Below are 23,034 nucleotides of genomic sequence, written 5' to 3' on the forward strand. Positions count from 1 at the left end.
CTCTTTTTCTCCCTCTGTTTCTTGTTATCAAGTCAGTTCTGGGACTTGAGCCCGGGCTTCAAGCTTTTTATGAGGACTGGGCTCAGGCCCAAGTTATAGGCCTGATGGTCCTGCCGAACTCGGAGTCGGGCCTAAAAAAAATAATGAAGGATGAAAGCCCGGCCCATAAACTGGTCTAGTGAGAACAAAACTACAAGCGTATGAAAAATTAGAGAATCAACGGGACACTCCGCTCGTCGGACGTCAGTCACAAACTCAAAACTGTGAAAGAAAGTGTATGAAAAAGTGCAGGAGATCCGGACAGAGCTTGGCTACGGTTGTAAAATTCAAAAATTCGAAATGTAGAAAGTAGAATAAAAAGTGCAGGCGCATTATAGCAATTTAATCAAAGTGGAGTGGAAGTTCTTATAAAAGGAGTTGGCGTTTGAACTTTTGAAGAAGTTGAAGATTTTGGAAATCCAACGCAGAAAAACAGAAACTGAAAAAAATAAACCCCGCCATGGCCATGGGCTCTTCATCCTCCTCCACCGACCCCCACAATCACCCTCCCTACGTAAACCCATCCTCGCGAGATTCTTCTTCTTCCAGACCATTAACCACTTCACACCCTCCTTCCTCCCCATCCCCCATATACACAGCCCAACCCATTCCCGTCATCGCCGGTAAAACTTCAAACCCCAACCCTCCCGCTCAGATGGCTAAGATCCAGGATCCTTCGGTCCCTCCTCCCCAGGGAATCCTCTACCCAGTTGCCTCCTCCGGCCGAGGTTTTATTCCCAAATCCTTTCGACCCCAACCAGTCGACCAGCTGGTCACCGTCGCCAATCCCGGTGGCTTCCCTCCTCGATCCGTCGTCGCGTTCGCCAACCAGGTCCGGCCTTTTTCCTTCCCTCCCGGCGACCCCCAAGTTCAGGCGGTTCACCTGATGAGACCGCCTCACATGCAGCCGCCCCATCTTGGACCCAGACACATAGGGGCCACTGTTTCAGGCCCTCCTATCAAGAGCATTCCCCTCGTCGTCCATCCAAAGGTTCGATCCTGTCTGCTTTTTGAAGATTATTGATTTGGGTTGGATGTTTCAGTTCTCCTTTTTTTTTTAATTTTTTTATTTCATTTATTTTATGCGGTTTCTAATAACATGGGTTTATGTGCTTTTGAATTTTTTGTTCGTTTTTAGTTTTTTTATCAGGTTCTTTAATTGGAATTGTGTGTTAAAATGAGACAATTTGAAGGTTGTTAGTTCATCTGATATGAACTAGTAACAAAGAAGCATGCCGGTGAATAGGATAGAAAGAAAACACCAACTTTCTTAATCCTGAAAAGTGGGAAAGTGATGGTTTCAATCTCACAACATCTAGAAGCATGTTAAAGTGGTTAAATTCTGTCAATTTTCTCATTTTTCTGTTGGGATGAACTGTGTACTTTGCATCCGAGAAAAGTCAATTAGGCTCCACTACTCTATAGCATCAAGGAATCATGGAATTATGTATATGTAAATATGATTGGATGCTTGGCACTGAAATATGTTTAATTAGGAATTTAGGATCTAAAATCATCTACTTACAGATGATCATCAGAAGATTCAGAACCTCTAACATTAAGTTACAGGTTTGGCCCTACCATAATGGGGAATAGATCATTCCTCACTTCTTCAGGTAGTATTATGGAAACAGGCATTGCCCACAAAGAAATGAAATGTAGATCACCTTATGGGTGGTGTCAAAGATACATGAAACCCCAGGATTGGGGAAAGACGCAAGTAAAACCTTACATAAAGGCTAGACAATATGAAAACCAAAAAATGGTTAGATTTGTTGACTGGCAAAAACTACCCTGAGATGGATGGATCCCCCGTAGAACTAACTCTTCTCCACTCCGTAACCTGCAAGGCCACCTATCAGATTGATCTTGGATTCATCTGAATGAAGTGTTCCCATTTGATGCCAAAGATCTAGCCTCTCAGATATGATGACACAGAATTCATAGGCCCTCTGACTCTTGCATCCTTCCATTAACAGCCTATGAATACCCCTTTATCTCTCCTCTATCAAACCCCAAAAGAGGGAAACAATCTAAGACCCTATAGAAGGGCCAATCTCAGCTCAGAAATAGTTTCCTGAGCCTACTGGATACAAAACACTGGTAGCCCACTATATCCTCTAACTGGCTCTACCAATTCACTGTCCCAGGTTCCCAATAGAGTAACCGGCATAGTTGAACTTGACTTCTCCCATATCGTGAGGTTGTGAACTCTCAGCAACAATCCTTGTGTCTACTGAAGAACTAGCTACTTTTCTCCATTCTCTAACCACATCATCAATCTATGTATCTTTAAGTATTAACTCCCTAGTTTGTATTCTATGTACCGTCCTGATAGGAATTACTCTCTTAAAACTTTATTGTGGATTATCACTTATGACAGACAGGAGATCTTAGCTGAAAAAGGATCTCACAATTACTTATTCATGGGTCAAAAGATTGGAAAATTCTTGCTGATACATTAACTAAACAAGGGGTAAAGGGAGGTGGGGATATTTGTAAGACAGTAACTTGTATCATTAAAAGAGGAAGGGATCAGGAAGTTTATGCTAGCTTATACCATGGGGTGCTTAACACTTTGTGCATAACAATTCTTTTACTTATTGTCAATAAAATTTAACTGTTACCCATAAAAAAAGCAGATGGGAGATCTCAGGAATATGAAATTGCAAATCCTTATCACAATCTAAGGGTCCTTTGTTAAATGGTTGAAGTAAAATACCTATTGCTTTGTCTGTACTGAATAAAATAATTTAATAGTAAAATATTCAAAGGTATAGTAATCATCTGAACTTCAGTTTTAGCCATTAAGGAGCTCACAGCCTCCTTAATAACTTATTCACTAAAAGATAAAGCAATAAACTATTGATTCAGGGTTCACCCATTTAAGCTGTTATCTAATAGCCGCTAATCCTTATTTAATAATGGACGAGACAAAATCACACATCTTCTTGGATTAGTGCCTCCTCTATTTCCGACATGAAAGGAAATTTGCATTAATATCACAAAAGCATCTCCATTGGGAGTGATCATGCCTGTTGGAAAAAAATAATGATCTGAATGAATTTATCTTGTCTCCCCTTCTATTATTTTCACCACATGTCAAATAAGTGCAGTTCACTGAATTTAATTTCTCATGTAGAGCTTTTAGTGGCATTAGTACATGATTAAAGTTCATACTTATAAAAAAAAACATGATTAAAGTTCATCTTTAAATAGTTGATTAAAGTTGGTGATCTAGCAATAGCTAGATGAAATGCTGAACCTGACCGAGAAACTAGATACCCTGTTTGGACAGAGCAGCTGATTCATAGGAAGGGGCTCTTTCATGGCAAGTCAAGTCAAGTCAAGTCAAGTACTCAACTAAGCCTTGTCCCAACTATATGTTGGTGGTTACATGAATCCTGTTCCACCATTCCACTTTTTTAGTGTTATATCTATTGTCAAGTTATAGGCCTTCAAATCATATCTTGCTACTTGAACCCGTGTCCTTTTGTCCTGCCCCTAGCTCTTCTAGACCCTTCAACTTGCAACAAATTACTTTCTTCCATTGGTGCTGTAGATGGTCTTCAGTCTTCTCTCCACATGACCAAACCATTTTAGTTTACCTTCTCTTATTTAATCACCGGACTACTTCTAGGTTCCTACTTACTACAAAATGTTCTTTTTTGATCCTAGACTTCCTAGTTGTACGGTTTCTTGCTTTTAGGTAAGAAAGGAAGAAGCTCCAAATGTTGCTTGACATTGTATTTTGGAGAAAGAAATGCTTACCATTGTCTTCATTGTTCAAAAACCTACTCCATGTATTTCCCATTGGAGTACCCCACTTCGTTCATTGATCAACTGGTAGATTTCTGCCAAGAGCAACTGAATAAAGTCTTTATACTGGGAAGAACTAGATTCTGTCAGTTCTTTCTAGCATGAAATGAAACAGCCAGAGCTCCATCCAAGATATTGTAGAAAGAAATATCCAAGGAAAAAGCCTTTAGAGCTTTCTTCAACTGGACTGATGAAATCTCCCTTTCTTAATGAATCAATTGCATTCTCAGTGTCCACTAGAGTTTTTAGCAGAACAAAGCATTCATCAATGCCTTTTTCCCTACAAAGCACATCCATTGGTAGGGGGTTCTGTAACTTTCAGATTTGGTAGTGGGTTTTGTGGGATGAAGGACAATGATGCCTGGATGTGGGCACAGACATAGACAGAGATGCGTTAAATGGGGATACAACTCTCATTTCCTAATATTATGGGCACAGATACGGATGCAGGTATCCCATTTCATATGCTTATATCATGTTTTGTAGCTAGTTTTTAAGCTAAATGTCATTTCTCATGATCACCTTCAGACATTTACTTTCATTTTTAAATAATTACTTCTCAATGCTTATGTCTTGCAAAATTTAATTAAGTTTCTACATGTGCAAATATTTTTATAGTATAATTTGTTAGAAGACATCACTTCACATATTTGAAAAGCTTAATGTTATAAAGTACTTCTAGAAGTATCTTTGCAGCATTTGGTATTTTATCTGGGTATCATAGGTTAAAAAAGTATGTGATCACAAATTTATCTTTTCAAAATTCTAAAAGCTCTCTAGAAAAATACTTTAAACTTTTCTAAGATGATTTACCCTGTTAGTGAGACACAAACAAATTAGAAAACAACTTCTAGAACACTCAAATAGATCAATGACCTATAAACTATGAAATTACCACTGGTGTTGGAATTTGAAAATTCTGATTTCTTCTTTTATGGTTTCTTTCCCTTTTTTCACATCTGCATAACCAGATCATACATTCCCTACCGATTGTCACAAAACTTAACATGCTTCCTATTGCCTATGTGAACTATGGCTCTTGATAATGCCTTTCTCCTTTGGGCTATTTGTTTTCCATCACCATTATCATCTCTTTATGTCACTATTGTATCTCCAATTACTTTCTATAGTTTGCTTTTAGAGTGCATTTAATTGGTTTTTGTGTTGCCTTTTCTTTTAGGCTGCTCAATTCCCATCTTCAACATCTGATTTTAATGGCTATAAAGAGTTAAGGTAATTTTATCTAAATCTCATCTTTAACTTACCTGATTGTATGTGAGTAGTAATTTTTTCCTGTTTGCAGGGATAGAAGTAGAGATGATACAGTTGTGACAATTCATGATCGAAAAGTAAGTAAAATATTTTATTATTCTTGTATTTGTTTGACTGTGGATATGTTTTATGCATGCGATTACAATGTACATGTAATAAGCTTTGATATCTTAAAAAATGCCTTATTATTCTTAAAATGTCTATCTATTTATTGTATTATTTACAATTACTTGGGGTCAACTGCAAGTCTGAGACATTTTTAATATTGTTAAGTAGAATTTGCAAGTGATTTTATCATGGCAACTTTATTCTCATGCTTTTATCTGTAATTGTTGACATCTTGCTGCCCAGAAGATTGTGAGTGACCTCAGACAGCCTTATATTGCCACGGGGGGGGGGGGGGGGTATGCCCATTTGTGCAAAATTTGTTTATTACCAATTTTCAATATTATCAGATCATCAGCGTCATCATTCATGCCTGATCCCAACTAATATTAACAGCTGGAACATAAAATTATAAATAACTTAAAGAGTGAAGAGCTGTTTTGTAATGGCTGAAGTGGCTGAACTGAATGACTAATTGTTTCTTTTAGTGGGTAAAATAATCAAATAAATTAAATATTTGAGGGTATAGTAATCAACCCAACTTCAGCTTCAGTCATTAAGGCGAACCTACTTAATAACTTATAAATCATTCATCATTCAAGTTGACCACTTCATCTGTTTTATCAAACGCCCCTTGAGTTACACTAATGTGGTTTCATATGTCCAAGTTCTACTAAAAATTCTATGTTTTTAATGATTTTTTTCAGTATATACTATAGAGTTACTTTTTTGATAGATAACAACAGATATGTTTGTTGTAATGAGTGGTAAAGTTGTGGGCCTGTTGTGTCTTTATGTCATTAGTTATGTTGCAGTATTGGGTCTAAAGTTAATATGCCTGATTTAGTTATTTTTATTTGTGCTTATATGGCCCTCACTAATAAAAATTACACATTAGGGCTTGCTGAGTACAGTCTTTCCGCCCATGACTCTTCTTTCTTTTCTGTTTTCTCTCTTCTTTGCCCTAATCACTATTGCAGGTCAGCAAGCATGGTATCAGAGCTGTCAGCTGTGGCGACCTGATTTCTGTTCGCCCTAGTTCTTCTTCTTCTCCTTTCTTCTATCTTCTTCCTTTTCTTTTTTAGTTACTGATTAAGGAACCCTAGTTCTGATCGGTTCACACAAGAGTACCTGTATCTAGGGTTTCTCTTTGGGTGTAGGGACCAAAGGGGAGAGTTTTAGCCCAGTTGATGCCCTACTAGTTCTCTGTAACAGTCAGTAGCCATTTCACTACTAGAGAGATCTGTTTAGACCAGATCTAGAAGGAAGACTTAATGGTCCTAGATTTGACCTGATACAAGATTTCTGGTGATCACAGTGGGATACCTTATCACCTGCTAGGTTGTATGCCTTTTTTATATTAATGAAATTTTATTTTTACCATAAAAAATCAGTGGGATGTTTTTCCTCAAGTGTCTGGAAGGTACAAGTGAGTTGAGGACTGTGTTACAGCTGGAGACTTGTTGCTGGATCCTTCTTTCTTGCTTCGAACTTCAGTTACAACTGAGTACAGGTTGCTTTTTGGTGTTACGGAAACAATAGATAAGCTGGTAGAGGGAAAATAATGTCATCAGTCTTGGGTGAAGTATCCTCTAGAGATTACCAACCTGTTGGGAGGACTCCTAACTTTGACAATCCCAATCTGCGTAGCCTACAGATAATCAGTGTGTTACTGTGTTACTAGATGAGTATAATTTCAATGAATGGGCAGTTTTAGCCAAATTGTTCATTACCTTTCATGATCTTATGGGGTATATTAATGGGAAAAAAAGGAACCTAAGGAAGAAGATGCTGAGTATTCAAGTATTCAACCTGGTGTAAGCAAAATGCAACTGTCATGCCTTGGATACTTGCTTCAATGACTCCAAGGGTTGCAATGACTGTCCAACACTTTCCTACAGCCTTTGAGATTTGGGAAAAAGTCTCTAAGACTTGCGGGCAATGGAAGAACAATGCTAGAATCTACAGATTGATCCAAGATATTGCTTCCCTAAAGCAAGGAGACATGTTGGTGGCTACATGCTTTGCTACTATGGAGGGATTGTGGGAGGAATTAGATCATCATCTAATAATTGACTGGGAAAACACGAAGGACAAGGAGAAACATGACAAATAGATTGAGGAAGGTAGGGCATTTAAGTTCCTAGTTGGGATGGACCCTATATATGAAGGTATAAGGCCACAAATATTGGGGACGGATGAACTTTTAGATTTACAACATGTTTATTACCTCATAAGGAATGGAGAGGTAAGAAGAAGGAGATGCAAGTTGATACACAAGTGTAGCAGCCTGTTGAGCATTCTGCTTTAATTTCTTCTGGCCAAAAGAGGGAAAGAGTATTGATAAGAAGAACCATAAATGTACACATTGTGGAGGTGAGAGACACACCAAGGAGATATGTCGGATTCTTTATGTCCATTTGAAATCAGTTGCATTAAGGAAGGATAAGAAGCCTCAGAAGGGTCATACATCGAGTGGAAATGTGGCAATGGATAGCAGTGTAGAGATTCAAAAGAATACATCTTTAGTTGCTCCTTTTGTGATGGGACAAACAACTAATTCTTCTGCCTTAGGTTTCTTTTCTTTTTTGGATTTTACAGTTGATGAGGTAGAAATCCTTAGTCAAGCCATGGCTCGGTTGAGGAACAACCCCCTTGCATCCTCTTCCCTTTCTAAAATAGGTATTGTCTTTGCTCATAGTGTCTTAGTCTTTTACATTCTGGCTCTTGGATTATTGATTCAGGAGCCACTGACCATATGGAACATATGCCCTCTTTGTTTGCATCCTATCATTTGTTGTTTGGCCAAGATAAGGTGAGAGTAACTGATGGTTCCCTTTCCACTATTTATGGGAAGGTGGAGGTAAACCTCAGTAAGGATCTCTCCCTTAATTTTGTTCATGTTCTTAACTTTGCTTCAAATGTGGTGTCTGTCTCTAAGATTACTAAGAATTTGAATTGCAGTATAACTTTCTTTCCTACTCATTATGTTTTTTAGGACAGATTGACAAGGAGAAGATTGGGAGCGGTCATGTGTTTTTTTTTGAAAGGTAAGATAAGGCTTTATTAAAATCGTCAAACAAATAGTACAACAACTCCCTAACCACACTGAGATTGGCCAGGAAAGCTGAACAGCTTACAGACTCCAAATGGAATGGGATCTTAACAACTCGGTTACATTCAGATTTTTGAAATCAGCCTTCACAGAGACTCAAGAAATCAATTTGCAAACCACAGAGTGTATAAGGTCCTTTGAGTTCTTCACTTTGTTATAGAAGATTCTATTGTTTCTTTCAGTCCAGGTAGACCAAAGAACAGCGGCAGGGACAGATTTCCACACAAGCTTTCCTTTTCTTCTTTAGACCTTGATCATTTCAGCAGCACAACAACTCACCACATCTTGCTTAACAAACTCCTAGCATCTAGTGTAGAAGAGACTGGTCAGCCCATCAGGTCCCAGAGATTTCTCACTCTCCAACATGCAAATTGCAGCCTTAATTTCCTCCTCTGTGAAGGGTCTCTCAAGCCACTGCTTTTGGGCATCACTTAAATGTTTGAAGGGAAGATTTGATGGAAGAGGTCTTCTAGACCAGTTTTCTTTATAAAACCTCCTGTAGAAACTTGTAGTAATCTGTTTAATTTCAGTGATCGAATCTCCCAATTTTCCATCACATTCCAGCTTACTTATTGTAGAAGACCTGTACCGAGCATTTGCCATTTTATGAAAAAAATGAGTATTCCTGTCCCCTGACTGCAGCCATGTAATTTTAGTTCTCTGCCTCCATTTAATTTCATCTTTCACTACCAGTTTATCATAAATCAACTTTGCTTGACTTCTTTTCTACCTAAGGGCCTCCGTAAGTGGCCCTACTTCTTCAGCCCTGTCAATCTCTTCTATTGTATTGAGGCAATCTCTTTTTTCAGTTCTCAAGGTTAAACTGTTATCCACCTCTCAAATCTTGGCCCTTTCCTTGACTGTTGCCAATTTCCTTGCAAGAACAAAGGAGCTAGTAACATCCATATGCACATCACACCAAACAGATTTCAACATAGGGATGAAACCTTCATCTTGAAACCATGCATTTTCAAGCTTGTAGGGTCTCTTGGCTTTCTCTCTACCACCACAGACCAATTGATTGTGGTGGTCGAGCTTGAAGGGAGCGGCCATGAGTTTGGAGGCTTTTACTATTTTGATGAAGACATAATTTATCCATGCTTTCATCTCCTTTCACTGGTTGTGATAACGAGGAGTTATAGTTAGGTTACATTTGTGGCATGCTAGGTTAGGTCATATGTCTTTGTCTTTGATGAAAGAATTGTTTCCTGAGTTGTTTGTTTGTTTCAAGTCAGAGTTTTGTTTGTGAAGTCTGTCAAATGTCAAAGCAATGTAGAAACATTTATCTAATCTCAAGTAATGAAATTCATGCTCCTTTTGATTTGGTAAATTTTGATGTTTGGGGCCCCCACCCCTTGTTTCTATTGATGGCTTTTGATATTTTATCAGCTTCATAGATCACTGTTTCAGATGCACGTGGATCTACTTGTTAAAAGGCCGTAATGAAGTACCATGAATAATTGTGATATTCTACAAAATGATTGAGACACAGTTTGGGCAAAAAGATTAAGCAGTTTTTCTTAGATAATGCTATTGAGTATTTTGAAAGCTCCTTGAGTGTGTTTATGGAGGAAGAAGGTGTTTTGCACCAATCATCTTGTGCTAGCACTCCCCAATAATTATTTTTGTAAGTAGTTGAGTGCAAGAACAAACACTTAATTAGAGATGGCTTCAGCCTTACTTTTTCAGCACAAGATACCCAAGAATTATTGATCACAAGCAATTCTAACAACCTCATATTTGATAAATTGGATGCCATCTATGGTGTTAGGCATAGTTGTCAAGGCGTCGCCTAGGCACCCTTGGCTGGGCGCCTCGCCCAAATGTCTTGACTTTTAGCAACTAGGCACCCTTCTAGGCGACTAGGCGCCCGCCTAGGCGACAAAAATGACAAGGTAGGCGCCTTTTATAATGTCATTTATATTGATGTATCTTATTAATGTATGTGTTACTACATTTTATTATTTGCTATATATATCAATTATACTTTATTTTAATGTTTTACTATTGAAATTTAAAAGATCAAAGGGTTTTGAGGAGAGAAAAAGAAAAGGAAAGAAAGAAAAGAAAGAGGAAAGAAAGAATAGAATAATAAAGTTCTTTTTTTCTATTCTCTCTCTAATTAAATAAAACAGAAACTCCATCCTTGTTTTTTTTTCTATTTTACTTTCTATCTTGAATATTTATCATATAAAGTTAATAACCTTCTTTAGCTGCTAATTAATATGGATTTGCTCTATTAAATACTTATTATAGTAGTATTTTTTTTTGAAAATAATGAAATTAATACATGTAAAAGATTTTTATCTTTTAGATGTGATGATTTGCCACATTTTTAGAGGAAATTTAATGTTCTTAATAAAGAGAATTGCTATTTTTTCAATTAACATACATGCTGAATGGTATATAAAACTACGAAACTAGCCAAAAGTCAGTTTTTTATATTATAAAACTTTTCTCGCCTAGGCGACTAGGCGCCCCAATGTCACCCAGAATCGCCTAGATGCCTTGAAAACTATGGTGTTAGGCTTGAGAACTCCCTATTCTATTCTTTGTCCTACTCAGGATGAATTTCCCCTTCCTCCTAGAATTTTTGGTTGTATCTGTTTCGTTCATGTTAAGAATCTTAGGGTTATTTGTGGTGTCTTTCTAGGATATTTTCCTACATAGAAGTGCTATAAGTGTTAAGATCTTGCTACTAAGAAAAAGTTTGTCACCAAGGATGTAGTCTTCTTTGAGTCTCAATCCTTCCAATCTCTCAAGAATCCTCTTCAAGGGGAGACTAGTAGGGTGTAAGAGGTTTGTTCCTCTCATCCCTTTGTGCCGTTCTTTGCTTCTAGTCTTCCATCTTCTTCTCTTGATCCTCTTAGTTCTAGTTGTCCAAGTGAATCTGATGAGACTTTGGTTGACTTTACTACTATTCTGGATGTTGTTCCGGATGCAAGAGTTGGGGCTGATGTTGGTGATATTGATCTTGAACAACAGAAAGAGCTGAGGACCTTCTACAAGAAGAGAAAGGGGGAACCTTCAGCTTGTGACAACAACCTAGCGGATTCTGATCAACTGTAACAGTGGATCCAAGTAAACGTATTTCTGATTTGGACCTTCCCATTGCTCTTTGTAAACTTGTCCGTTCTTGCACTACTTGACACCCCATTGCTAAATATGTTTCTTATTCTTGTTTATCTCCTCATTATTACTCCTTTGTGTTTGTTCTTTCTTTTGTCCATGTTCTCACCAAGTTCTGTATCCTATCCCAAATGGGGAGAGACAATGAATGAAGAAATGAGGGCCTTGGTGAAGGGCAAGACTTGGGAATTAGTGGATCTACCAAAAGGAAAGAATATTGTGGGTGTTCATTGTGAAACATAAAGCAAATGGCTCAATAGAAAGGTATAAGGCCAGGCTAGTGGCAAAAGGGATTACACAAAAAGAGGGCATTAATACTTATCAAGAAAAAAAAAGAAAGAGGACATTAACTACAAGGAGACATTTTCACTGTTGCTAAGCTCTTAACACCATCTTGAGCAACAAATTTCTCATGGGAACTGCACCAATTAGATGTGAAGAATGCATTTTTGAATGGAGATTTACATGAGAAAGTGTTTATGAATCCCCCACCTAGCTATGATTTTCAAGGGAAGGTGTGCAGACTAAGAAAAGCCTTGTAGGGACTGAAGCAACTTCCTTGTGCTTGGTTTCAGAGGCTTTGTGGAGCCATAAAGAATGTTGGTTATATTCAGAGGGGTTGTCCATACTTTGTTCATAAGGTGGATGATATGATCACAACACTTATGGTATATGTGGATGATATGGTGATCACAAGGAATGATCTAGAAGAGATAAAAAGACTAAAGAAGTTCTTGGCATTTGAGTTTGAGATTAAGGAACTGGGCAACTTGAGGTACTTCCTTGGGATTGAAGTTACAAGGTCACATGAGGAAATATACATATGATAGAGTAGACAGGTATGGTGGGGTGTAGACCAGTAGATACACCTAGAGCAGAATCATGTGTGACAAGAGCAAGTTTCTAAATATCGATACAGGCCAATATGCTGGTAGGGCGTATTGGCCTGTATCGGTGCTTTTTTATATTTTATTTATTTTTTTTCAAAACCAGTTCAGAGGGGTTGGTTTAAGTCCCGGCTACCCTCTAAACCATGGCCTGACCTTATACAACCCCTGTAGGGGCATATCGGGAAGGCCTCGATACAATACATATCGGCCGATACGATATTTTGAACCTTGGACAGGAGTTTGTTGGTGAGGACTATACAAACAAGGAAAGGTACAAAAGTTGGTGGGAAAATTGATCTACCTGTCCCTTACCCAAGTAGACATTGCCTATGTTGTGCATGTGGTAAGTCAATTTATGCATGCTCCCAAGATTCCCCATAGGCTGTTGAGAGGATCCTTAGGTATCTGAAACTTGTACAGGGAAAGGAATCTTATTCAAGAAGAACAATAAATTTGAGATAGAAGCCTATATTGATGCTGATTGGATAAGGTCTATTGGAGATAGAAAGTCTATGTCAGGATATTGTACATTTGTTGGGGGAAACTTGGTCACTTGGAGGAGTAAAAGGAAAATGCGGTTGCTAGAGCAAGTGCAAAAGCTGAATATAGAGCCATGGCATATTGTTACGGTTCAAAGCAGGCTTAGCCTTGCCTACGCTTGGTAGGCTTACGTTAGGGACATGCCCGTCATTTTCGCCGGTAAGATTTTTGGGAGAATTGACGTTGGTGGAGCCATCCCATCGGGCAACTCCTAGCCTCTAAGCGCAGAAAGGCTTGTCCTGGCCTGCCTTGGCCAGGATGCCGCACGGGTTTCTTCCGCTGTAGAACTACCCCCGTGACAATATGGCGTTGCAAAACTATTGTGGCTCAGGACTCTTTTGTGTGAGTTAGGTGTGAAGCTTGATTCTCCTCTCAAGCTATACTATGACAACAAGGCAACAATTAATATTGCTAATAACCCGGTACAGCATGACAGTTAAGCATATTGAGATTGATAGAAACTTTGTAAGGGAGAGGATTGCCATTAGTGAGCTATGCATTCCCTTCACACCCTCAGATATGCAAATTGTTGATATCTTAACTAAAGGACTCCCTTCTATGAAGTTCCATGGTATACTTGGCAAGCTGGGCACAATGGATATCTATGCTCAGCTGGAGGGGGAGTGTTGTAATTGGTGATTAAGTTGTAGGCCTTTTGTGTCTTTATGTTATTAGTTGTGTTGTAGTGTTAGGCCTTGGGCCTGATTTACTTCTTTGCCCTAATCACCATTGCGGGTCAGCAAACAATGTTGACAAGACAAATGCTAAGAAATACTCATAGAAAGACCAAAGCTAAGAAATAAAGAGCAAGAGTGGCAGCAAAGATAGTGCAACACCTGCTAACCTCAATTCTATTAGAGCCTCTAGGTCCTCTACAAGTCAAAACTCAATTGTATGTGAAAAGCACATTCCAAAAATCAATCAATTTCAACCTGTTTACTCAAGGAAAATGACTCCCAAAGCCCGGATCTAATAACTATCAATCAGCGCTGGAGCAACTTTCCAATGGATTTAATGTTCAGATGGAAAAAATTACAGATTTAATGTAGTGTTGATCACCCAGGATCCTTGCTCCTTCACCTAGCCTTTGTAGATGAGCCTCTTGATCCCTCTTTATTTTTAACTGCATTGAGGGGACACTTCTTCCTGTTTTATGTATTTGTATCCCTGTCCATATCCATATCTTGGCATCATAGGCAGAAAGATAAAATCTTGCCCCAACCTGTTTGGAACTTCAGCTGGGTTATTCTGGCCATGAGCCAGATCAAGTTACATACTAATTCGATTTGTTGCATTTACTTCCAACATTTTCAGTTTCTTTTTTTTTTTTTTTTAAATCAGCAACTTGTATGTTTTGAGGTATTACTCTTTTTGGGAAATTGATCTAGATATTGCTTCAATGTTTTATGAAAAAAATGTACTGTTGATTTATGTTTGTCAAATTACCTCCTCAAATGTTATTTACCTTTCTATTTTACTTATCAAAAAAAAATGTTATTTACATTTCTTGTCCATTTATAGGTCAGATTATCGGATGGTGCTTCTCTTTATGCACTTTGTCGATCATGGGTGCGGAATGGTTTGCCTCAAGAAAGTCAGGTTTGCTCATTTTGATCTTCTATGAGGTGATGGGTGCCTTTTTTGTTGCCATGTGAAATTTGTTATGTAGCATGGGGGTGTGACATCATGATGTTATCTCTAGGGATGTTACTGGGTCTGGTTAAGTGTTAATTTTGCATTGAGACGACCTTATCGGGTCAGGGTCAGGTCAGCTTTAATCAGGTTTCAGCTTGGTTTCAGGTTGGGGCAAACCTGTACTGAGCCCGAGCTATTGACGTTGCAGCATTGAAACACTTGCATATATAGCTTTGGCTGAGTATAGAAGTACTATATGTGTGATGGACCAGGTTGGGTTTGGTGTCCCATCTTTGTTTAGTTGGGTCAGTTTGGGTTAGGGTTGGAGTTACTGGCCAGTTGACATCCCTAGTTATTTCTCTTTCTTACTCTTTCTCACTTTTGTTCACTCATTCTGTCTGTTGGTCTATCTCCAATATATATGCATGATGCATAAAAGGTTTCAAATTGGGTCATGTGCAGTTATTCTCTAGATTTACCTCTATTTGAACAACATTGAGCAATGGTATGGTCATTCCGGACCCTCTGTTTTCGTGTCAAGTATGGACTTTTTACTAAAAATTGAAGTATCTGATATGAAGACATGATATGTCATCCTTGTACATGTATCTAGGTATCATGGATTACTTGTATATTGATGAAAATATTAAAAGAGATCATGAAGTAGGGTTTAGGCAACCCAAGTAAAATTTTGGTCCAGTAAGGGATTCAACACAAAGATCCTTGAAACAAAAAAGAAATGACAAGGTGTAAGAGCATAGATATTTGACCCGGCATAACCTTGGCTTAATCCATCCGACTGGTCCAGTCTAATAATCAACCCAGGTAATCATGCATATGACTACAGTTAGCCATCCATGATGATTTGGCAAAATTATTAGAAGATTCCAGAATAATTTCTTAAAGGGAGAAAAGATATGTAAGTGGAGACCCATGTCTGCAAAAGGGGATCCAAGACCCAAGACCTGACTCATTTTCTATCTAACCCTCTCTCTCTCACACAGATTCTCTCCCTCCCTCTTTCTCCATTGTTAGAGGAACTATTGGTGGCCTGATCCCTCTCTGGAGGGTGTAGTGCAGCCCCTCCAAGGGTCTGGTCACTCGGTATATTTCTCCATCTTTTCCCCTTTCTCCGTTTTTCCATAGACTTTTGGGAGCCTGAACACTGTTGTTGCCTATCTGCCAGGTTTGCAGAACCTATGGGCTTCACAAGGTGCATAGTTTGTGCCGAATCAAGGCGATTTGAATCACATTTGGATAAGTTTTAAAGATTCAAGGACCAAATTGTAGTAGGATTTGGACAATAATTGATTAATTTTTAAGAAAAAAGGTTCGATGGCGAGACTTATTTTGGACTCCTTAGGATGTCCATTTTGAATTATGAATCATATCATAAATCATTAAATCATTAAAACATGGCTCACCTCCTCACTCCATATTAACTCTATACCCAATTTTGTAATTGATCTTTTTCCTCAATAATACTAGTCATTGAAGTTTCAAATATTTGAATACTTGGATACTATTTTTTGGCATAGTGCTATAGACCTTTCACCTTTGTCAATAAATATGTGAAGCCCTCTTGGGCAGCAGCAGGAGCTGCCATTATGGACAACTTCTATGTCTTCTAAGTTCCTTTGCTAGGTGAAATGTAGAAAACTCCTTGGGCTTGCCATTAGCTACCACGCCCATAACAATCTTGATAAAATTTGATAACAAATTAAGCATGGTGCAAATTTTCAAAGATAATAAAAGTGCTAAAAATGTTAAAACGTACCTTGGAATGTTACAATCTCCATGGAATTTTGAGAAATGTTTTGGTTTCACAGAATGTTGAAGCCTACCTCAGAATCAAAATTTGACATGCTCTACACTATTTGATATAGAGTATCATATATCTCTGGCTTTTATCAATTTGAGTATGCTACTTGTAAAAAGCTCTGTAGTTGCACTGTTGTTTCATGACCTTATGTCACTTTTGGAAATTGATATATACTGTTACATAGTCTGAGGCAGCTTTTATGTGCCTTCTCTGGGCTGAACATTTCATGTTGGTATGTTTTCTTTTTCTGGAATTGAACATTCCACCATGTTGCTTTCTATTTCATGTTGAAATAGTGAAGAAAACTGATACTACCACACCTTTGCAGTCATATCCTATTTGAACCTGCCTTGCCTTGTTAACAGAGCAGGCCAGGTTTTTGTCAGGGCATGAAGTAGGGGTGGGTCAAGAAAAGGATAAAAAGACTTAAATGCTTATGCTATGGTATTCTAGGAATGACATACACCATAACCTGAACCCGATCTGAACTTGCGGTGGACTATGCTACCTGGATATGGCAAGTGCATGGTTGGACATGATATCAGATTATGGAATTTACACTAAAAGTTGATCTGGCATCAAAGTTGCCAAGGTGACACCTAGGCAATAAGGTGCTCTTTGAGGGTCGCCTGGCCTAAACATTTGCATATTTATATGCAAGACACCACATATTTTTTTATATCTTTATTTATGTTATTAGCAGTAGTACAATAGATATTACTAGACTAAATTATTCATATTGTGGGTTTATGATAATGATATTATTATTCTTGTACTAGTTTCTTTTTAATATTTTTCTGTTCAATCGACACACAAGTCAATGACATAATCTTGAACCCTTTAAGACTTTAAAGCCTAAATTCACAAGTAAGAAATAACTTGAAGATTTTATCCTATTGACACACGAACAATCAATAGGACTTTTTCTTCATCATCGTCTTCTTCTGCCTAGGACCAAAACAAGGGCTTAGCCCTTTGTTTTGTATGCTTTCTTTCCTTTCTTATTTTTCTTCTCATAAATATGTTGATTTTCTATCTTTTGATATGGGGTTTATACTTATTTCATGAGGATTATGGTAATTATTAGTTAAAGATTACTGCTTCTTACTATGAAATCTAAGGAACTAATATAGGATTTATATTTTTTAATCTAAAAAACTCATTGCCTAGGTGACTAGGCGATAAGACACTCCCTTTTCACATAGCTTCGCCTTGGTGCCTTGAAAACCAATTCCTGACATGATGTGGCATCCTTCTATGGGTATCCAGTTGTCATTAGGGGGTGGGTTGATATTTCACCCAAATCCTGTTCTGATAGTTGTTGGATGAGGCATGTTATCCACTTAGCCTGTCCTATTGACAATTGACATCTTTATCAGCAGTTGATGTCTGTAAACATGCCTTCTTGGCAATGCACAGTGGAGCTTCCGAAATTCTTTTGTTTTCTTGTCAATTATACATTTTGACCATGGTCTTCTATCTTTAGATTGCATGTTATACCATAATTTCCGAATCTGTGTGCATAAAACCTCTATGCATAATTGTATACATATTATCCTAAATGCATACATACATATATCCTAGAGTTGAAGTGATTGGAACATGCTTAAACAAGAAAAAGTTTATACATAGTCCTCTGGCTCTATCCTGTCATTATTGTTGTAGCATCCTTTCCACACCCACCCTAAGCCCAAAGTAACGTGCTAAGAGTTCTTGTTTTAACATCTTTGGATTTGTTTTTGGCAGCCACAGTTTGGGGAGGGGGTAAAACTACTTCCAAGACCTTTGCCCACTTCTATATCAGAGATTCCTTTGCCAAAGAAAACTGAAGGTGATGATGAAGATGAAAAAAAAGAGGTCAGTTCTTATAATTTATGGGACAATTCTATAGCATTTTTTACTGATATTTGGCATTATCATTTGTGCGTTAAGACATATACTGATTGACCAAAAGCAAGTAGAAAAATTGTTAATGGGAATGGAATAGTTTTCTACTAAAATCTACATAAGTTTTGCTGGGGTAGGGTGTTATTTGGTGTACTAATTGAAAGAGTTTACCATATTCATGCTGATAAATATATACAATGTGCCCAGCACCCCAGTTTTGAGGTTGTCTCTAGTCTCTGTTTCTCAGGTGGTTTTGATCAATATTTTGATTTTCTGGATTGCTAACAGTATGTGCTGCATGTAAGACATCCTTGAGTAAAGAAAACCTGGACACTTTTTTCTCTTTTTATTGACAAATGCTGAGCAACATTTTTGTTAATACTTGGTGCACTTATTTATGCTTAGTATATTCTTTTTTTACTTCAATAGAGTGAAGTTTTTGAATAAAAAAAATTCAAAGTAAGCCGAACTAAGTATATAACCAGTAGTGAATCTAGGGATGCAACTTGGGCTGGCTCAGATTGATATTTTGTTAAATTTTGAAATGAAAATTTTCAAATCAGGTACCCAACTTGTACTCTTAATGATCAGCATATTTAAAAGTGCCAGGTAGAAATTAGTTAATAATGGTGGTAAGAGATTATTTTTTTCCCCTGCAAGGAGAGGGGTTGAAGATGCCCCACTTCTGGGGCTTTTATTTGTTGGGTGTGGTTGATCTTTGTGTTTGATGCTGGGGCTGCAAAGCTCATATACCTCATGTATGATTTTTTAATGAAAATTTATCTTTGTATACTATCAAGAAAAGCCACCCACTAAAGCCAGGGCTAGGTGGATAGCATATATAGGTTCTTTGAAACATTATGTGACTGCTGCATACCAGTAAAGTAGGGGTGTAACTCTGGTACATGATTTGAAGATTTTTCACTGCATCTAGCCCAGTCAGGTCCTTACAAAGTTTAACAAATGCTCAACCTGAGTCCACCCAAGTTTCACCCCTATAAAGAAGGGTTGGTTTTATTGGATGGCTATGACACTAGCTGTGCTTGAGGGTCTGAATTTTATGAAATCAAGAAACATTACATCTGTAAAATGGATTCCAGAGGATATGTGGTTGTAACATGAGTTAGAATGAACTTGGAAATAAGTGTGTCCTAGGAACTTAGGTGGTAAGATTTGGAAATGAGATAAGTGATCGTGGACTGAGATGGTTGGGCCATGTTAAATTAGGACAGTGAATGCGTTATGAAGAGGAAGTGACTGTAACCAATTAAGAGTTCTAAAGAACAATAAGACTACTAAATATAACCTTAATTCGGATAGGTAAAAAAGATTTGGCTTATTGTTAGCAAAAGGAAAACAAAAAGGCATTGAAATCTTATAATGGGAAGGGGGAAAAGGTTCAGTTATGCAAGGAGAATTAGGCAGATGGTTGTGGTGGTGGTATTTGTCTTCTTGTTCTCTTTCAATCTTTCTAAGCTTTATATTAGAATGTGGTGGTTGGATTATTTCAATATAGAAATAGAATTCAGCTTTTATTCTTGATGGTTCTCACATAACTTGTTTGGTTGTTTTGAGGTATGTACAAACTACTGAGAGGCATTTTGATGTGCATGACTTCATATTGAGTTCATATATGAGTGCTCTGATAGTGCATGTGAAAGGGGTAATGGTTAACTTTTGACTTTTATATTTTGCTTTGTTTAATTTAGCGGACTTGGACTTCATGTAGCTGACCCCATATAGTTGGGAAACTTGGGATAAGCCTTGGATGATGTTGATGATGAATTAAGAGGACTTGATGATGCTAATTGCATAGAGAAATTAAAAAGAAAATATAAAATATCCTTCTGCTACTAAGGTATAATTATGGATAAAATTCTGGAAGGCACAAGAATTTATCCAAGTTATTTGACAAGTAAAGTGAAATTTTGTTAAAACATCAAATATAAGCAGTACTAGCATCCCATAGAGAGGCACGAGATGCTACATCTCTTCATAAAATAATGGGAAATTACATGTTACCCGAGTCCAATACAGCTGATTTCTGGTCATCCCTTGCTTAGCTAAAGCATCCGCTCTCCCATTTGCCAATCTCCTCACCAATGTATCCTCAGATTCATGTTTTTGGTAAACCATTTAAATTCCTTCATCTCATCCCAAAAGGGAATTTGGATTAGCTGAATGTGGTGGCTGTTCAGCAGGCTGTGGAACCAATGATAAGGTTACATGTAATAAATTCATGGGCTCCACTATAAAAGCTGCGGGTCCCATGTATTTTATTACTGACGTGGAACTTTATCATTGTTTCCACAGCCTGCTGAACAGCCAATGCGTTCAGCTAATCCTTACTCCCCAAAAGGACCAAAATATACTCTGGTTCGTTCAGCTATCCTACCACCTGTTTTGAGTTCTCTTCAATTTCCACCAGTTAATGGATTATTATTATTTTTTTCTCACAAACTTGACTGTGTTGTTGAAATTTCACAAAATGTAGCGCTAGTGTTGTAAAATAAAGTAGTGATCCAGAAGGAAAGCATAGATACAAAGCAGGATGCTTGTATCCATATCTTTTGCTTGAATTTGAAAAAACGAGTACTAGTATGGTTAATAGACCTGTTCATGGGCTGGGTGTTGGGCTTGGTCCTTGAACATTTTCACTGCTTTGGGGCTTGGGCTTTGAGCTGGGCACATGCAAATATTGGCAAAAGCTCAACCTGAGACCGGCCCATGAAAAGGTCTAATGGTTTGGTTAATCAGTGTGATTGAATGAGGAATAAAAAAAGAGAGTTTAGGAATAAGAATAGAAGAAAACTTGAATAAGAGAGCACAACTAGATGGAGCATTCTGCCCTTTTCATGCTATTTATACGATGCTGAAAATACTGAAATACCCCTTCAACAATATAATAATACCAGGGATCAAATATTCAATTGTCTATTTCCTTAATACGTAACTGCAAGATGTAGACAATGTAGTTTGAGCTACTTTCTTTATCACGGTATCTCAATTCTTCTTCTATAATTTGAGTGGGTATAACATTAATTTTATTTCTTCTGTTCATGGTAATTGTACCTTCTGACATCAAAATAGTTCTCATAGCTTCTATTAGTACTTTTACACAGAATTGAATGTCCTTTTACGTTGATATATACTCTCCAAACATGTAAAAGAATTTGTGATTCTATTTACTTTGTTTTATTTGTTTCCAGGATGAAGGTTCTGTAGAGGAATTATCTGCCCAGGAATTGTTGCAGAGACATGTAAAACATGCTAAAAAAGTTCGGGCTAGGTAGGTTCATCTGTTGATGTGAATCATTGCACAGTATCTCCTCAATATGTTTAGTTCTTTAGAAATGCAATAATGAAATTTGAAGCAAGATGACAAATAAAATTTTTGGCATGACTGATGCCATTCTTAATATTGATACTGTGAGGAAAGGGAAGAAAACATTAATGGATATTTGTTGTATTGCATTCAATAGCTGCTAATAGCTAGAGTTTGATGTTAAGAGTTGTGAACCTATTTAGCGTATTTCTTCTTAGAACTGAGCCTTGTGAAACTAATCATGCAAAGAGACTAGGTGTATGAGATGCTACTATATATTTGCTAATCATCTTTATGGAATTGATCATCATGGATTCTGTGTCTCTTCAACTGGTCTTTAAGAGACCTTCATAGGATTGTAGCTTAGTATTCATTTTGCAGAAATTCCGTAACTTGGTATCGTTTGATATGGCTGCAGATTAAGAGAAGAACGGCTACAACGGATTGCGCGTTACAAACAAAGGCTTGCTCTTCTTCTTCCTCCACCAGTTGAGCAGTACAGAAATGATGCAGCTAGCATAAGCTGATTTGTACTAACTTGATCTGGTATCCTCCCCAGAGGTTTTGGCTCTTATAACTCATTTGTCTAGTGCTTGGGCAGAGTTTCTTCATCCAGAGTTCCAGACAGGGAGGTGAAAGGTGAGACGAAAGTTTAGCTGTTACAGCGTTACGGCTTTAAGGTCTTGATGGGTCATGGGTCCAATTTAAGTGGGACCAAAGGCAAGACTAATAGGTGGATTGTACATGAGGAGACGTTTTATCAATTTTTCTTGTTGCTTTGTCCAGGAGAATGGTTATTTCCAACCTAGTGCTTAAAATTAATAGCACCTCACCTATGACGTGGGTTAAGAGATTGTATTACCAAATTGACATGTACGTCAGGGGAGCACTGCTTTGCCAAATGGCATCTGTAAGTGTATGATTTTAGTGACAGATAAGAAATGCCATCTTTTTTTGTTCAATATCTTGTCTATTTCTCTTCCTTCTCAGTACCTTATGCCGATTCACTTAACAATTAAGATCAAGGTTCAAAGTATCTATGCTTATTGGAGTATTAATAGACAAGTATCTATACTTAATTAACTCTGATACTTAACAGCTATTAAAGGTCCATTTGGCTCACAGTTTGAATCGGAATCAAAATCTTCGAATTGGAATCGGGATGGTCTATTTTCATAGTCTGTTTAGTCGAAATAGGAATTAGAATGGGAATTGGAATTAATTGGAATAAGATTTTATTCCCAAGGGAGGAGGGAATGGCTATTCCCTTAAATGGGGGGAATGTCATTCCACCAAGGATGGAAATGGAGTTCTGATTTTGCCCAATGAAACAGTTGGAATTGGAATGGCCCATTCTGATTCCAATTCTAGATCCCTATTCCCTTGAACCAGACAGGCCCTATTTTTAATTTCAATTCCCTTTCTTGTTAATTGCTGTAATTTATATCACGACAAT

General features: G+C 37.7%; 1 protein-coding gene across 1 annotated transcript; it reads left to right on the top strand.

Moving 5' to 3' along the window:
* Window positions 1-313: 313 nt before the first annotated feature.
* LOC104587439 (proline-rich family protein) lies at window positions 314-22,540 on the top strand. Its single transcript, XM_010245052.3, has 7 exons — window positions 314-1,030; window positions 5,039-5,091; window positions 5,162-5,207; window positions 14,431-14,508; window positions 18,113-18,223; window positions 21,463-21,542; window positions 21,997-22,540. Exons 1-7 carry the CDS (start codon window positions 500-502, stop codon window positions 22,103-22,105), a joined length of 1,008 nt encoding a protein of 335 aa, XP_010243354.1. The 5' UTR covers window positions 314-499; the 3' UTR covers window positions 22,106-22,540.
* The last annotated feature ends 494 nt before the right edge of the window (window positions 22,541-23,034 follow it).

The sequence above is a fragment of the Nelumbo nucifera genome, chromosome 2 (assembly GCF_055504915.1).
Source record: "Nelumbo nucifera cultivar China Antique chromosome 2, China Antique-T2T, whole genome shotgun sequence".
Lineage (NCBI taxonomy): Eukaryota > Viridiplantae > Streptophyta > Magnoliopsida > Proteales > Nelumbonaceae > Nelumbo > Nelumbo nucifera.

What these genes read in the sequence shown, in the direction of transcription:
- LOC104587439 (XM_010245052.3), top strand. Translation starts at nt 500, where the DNA reads ATGGCCATGGGCTCTTCATCCTCCTCCACCGACCCCCACAATCACCCT. An exon ending in GTTTGCCTCAAGAAAGTCAG is followed by an intron (nt 14,509 to 18,112) that starts GTTTGCTCATTT and finishes TGTTTTTGGCAG; the next exon opens with CCACAGTTTGGGGAGGGGGT. An exon ending in ATGAAGATGAAAAAAAAGAG is followed by an intron (nt 18,224 to 21,462) that starts GTCAGTTCTTAT and finishes ATTTGTTTCCAG; the next exon opens with GATGAAGGTTCTGTAGAGGA.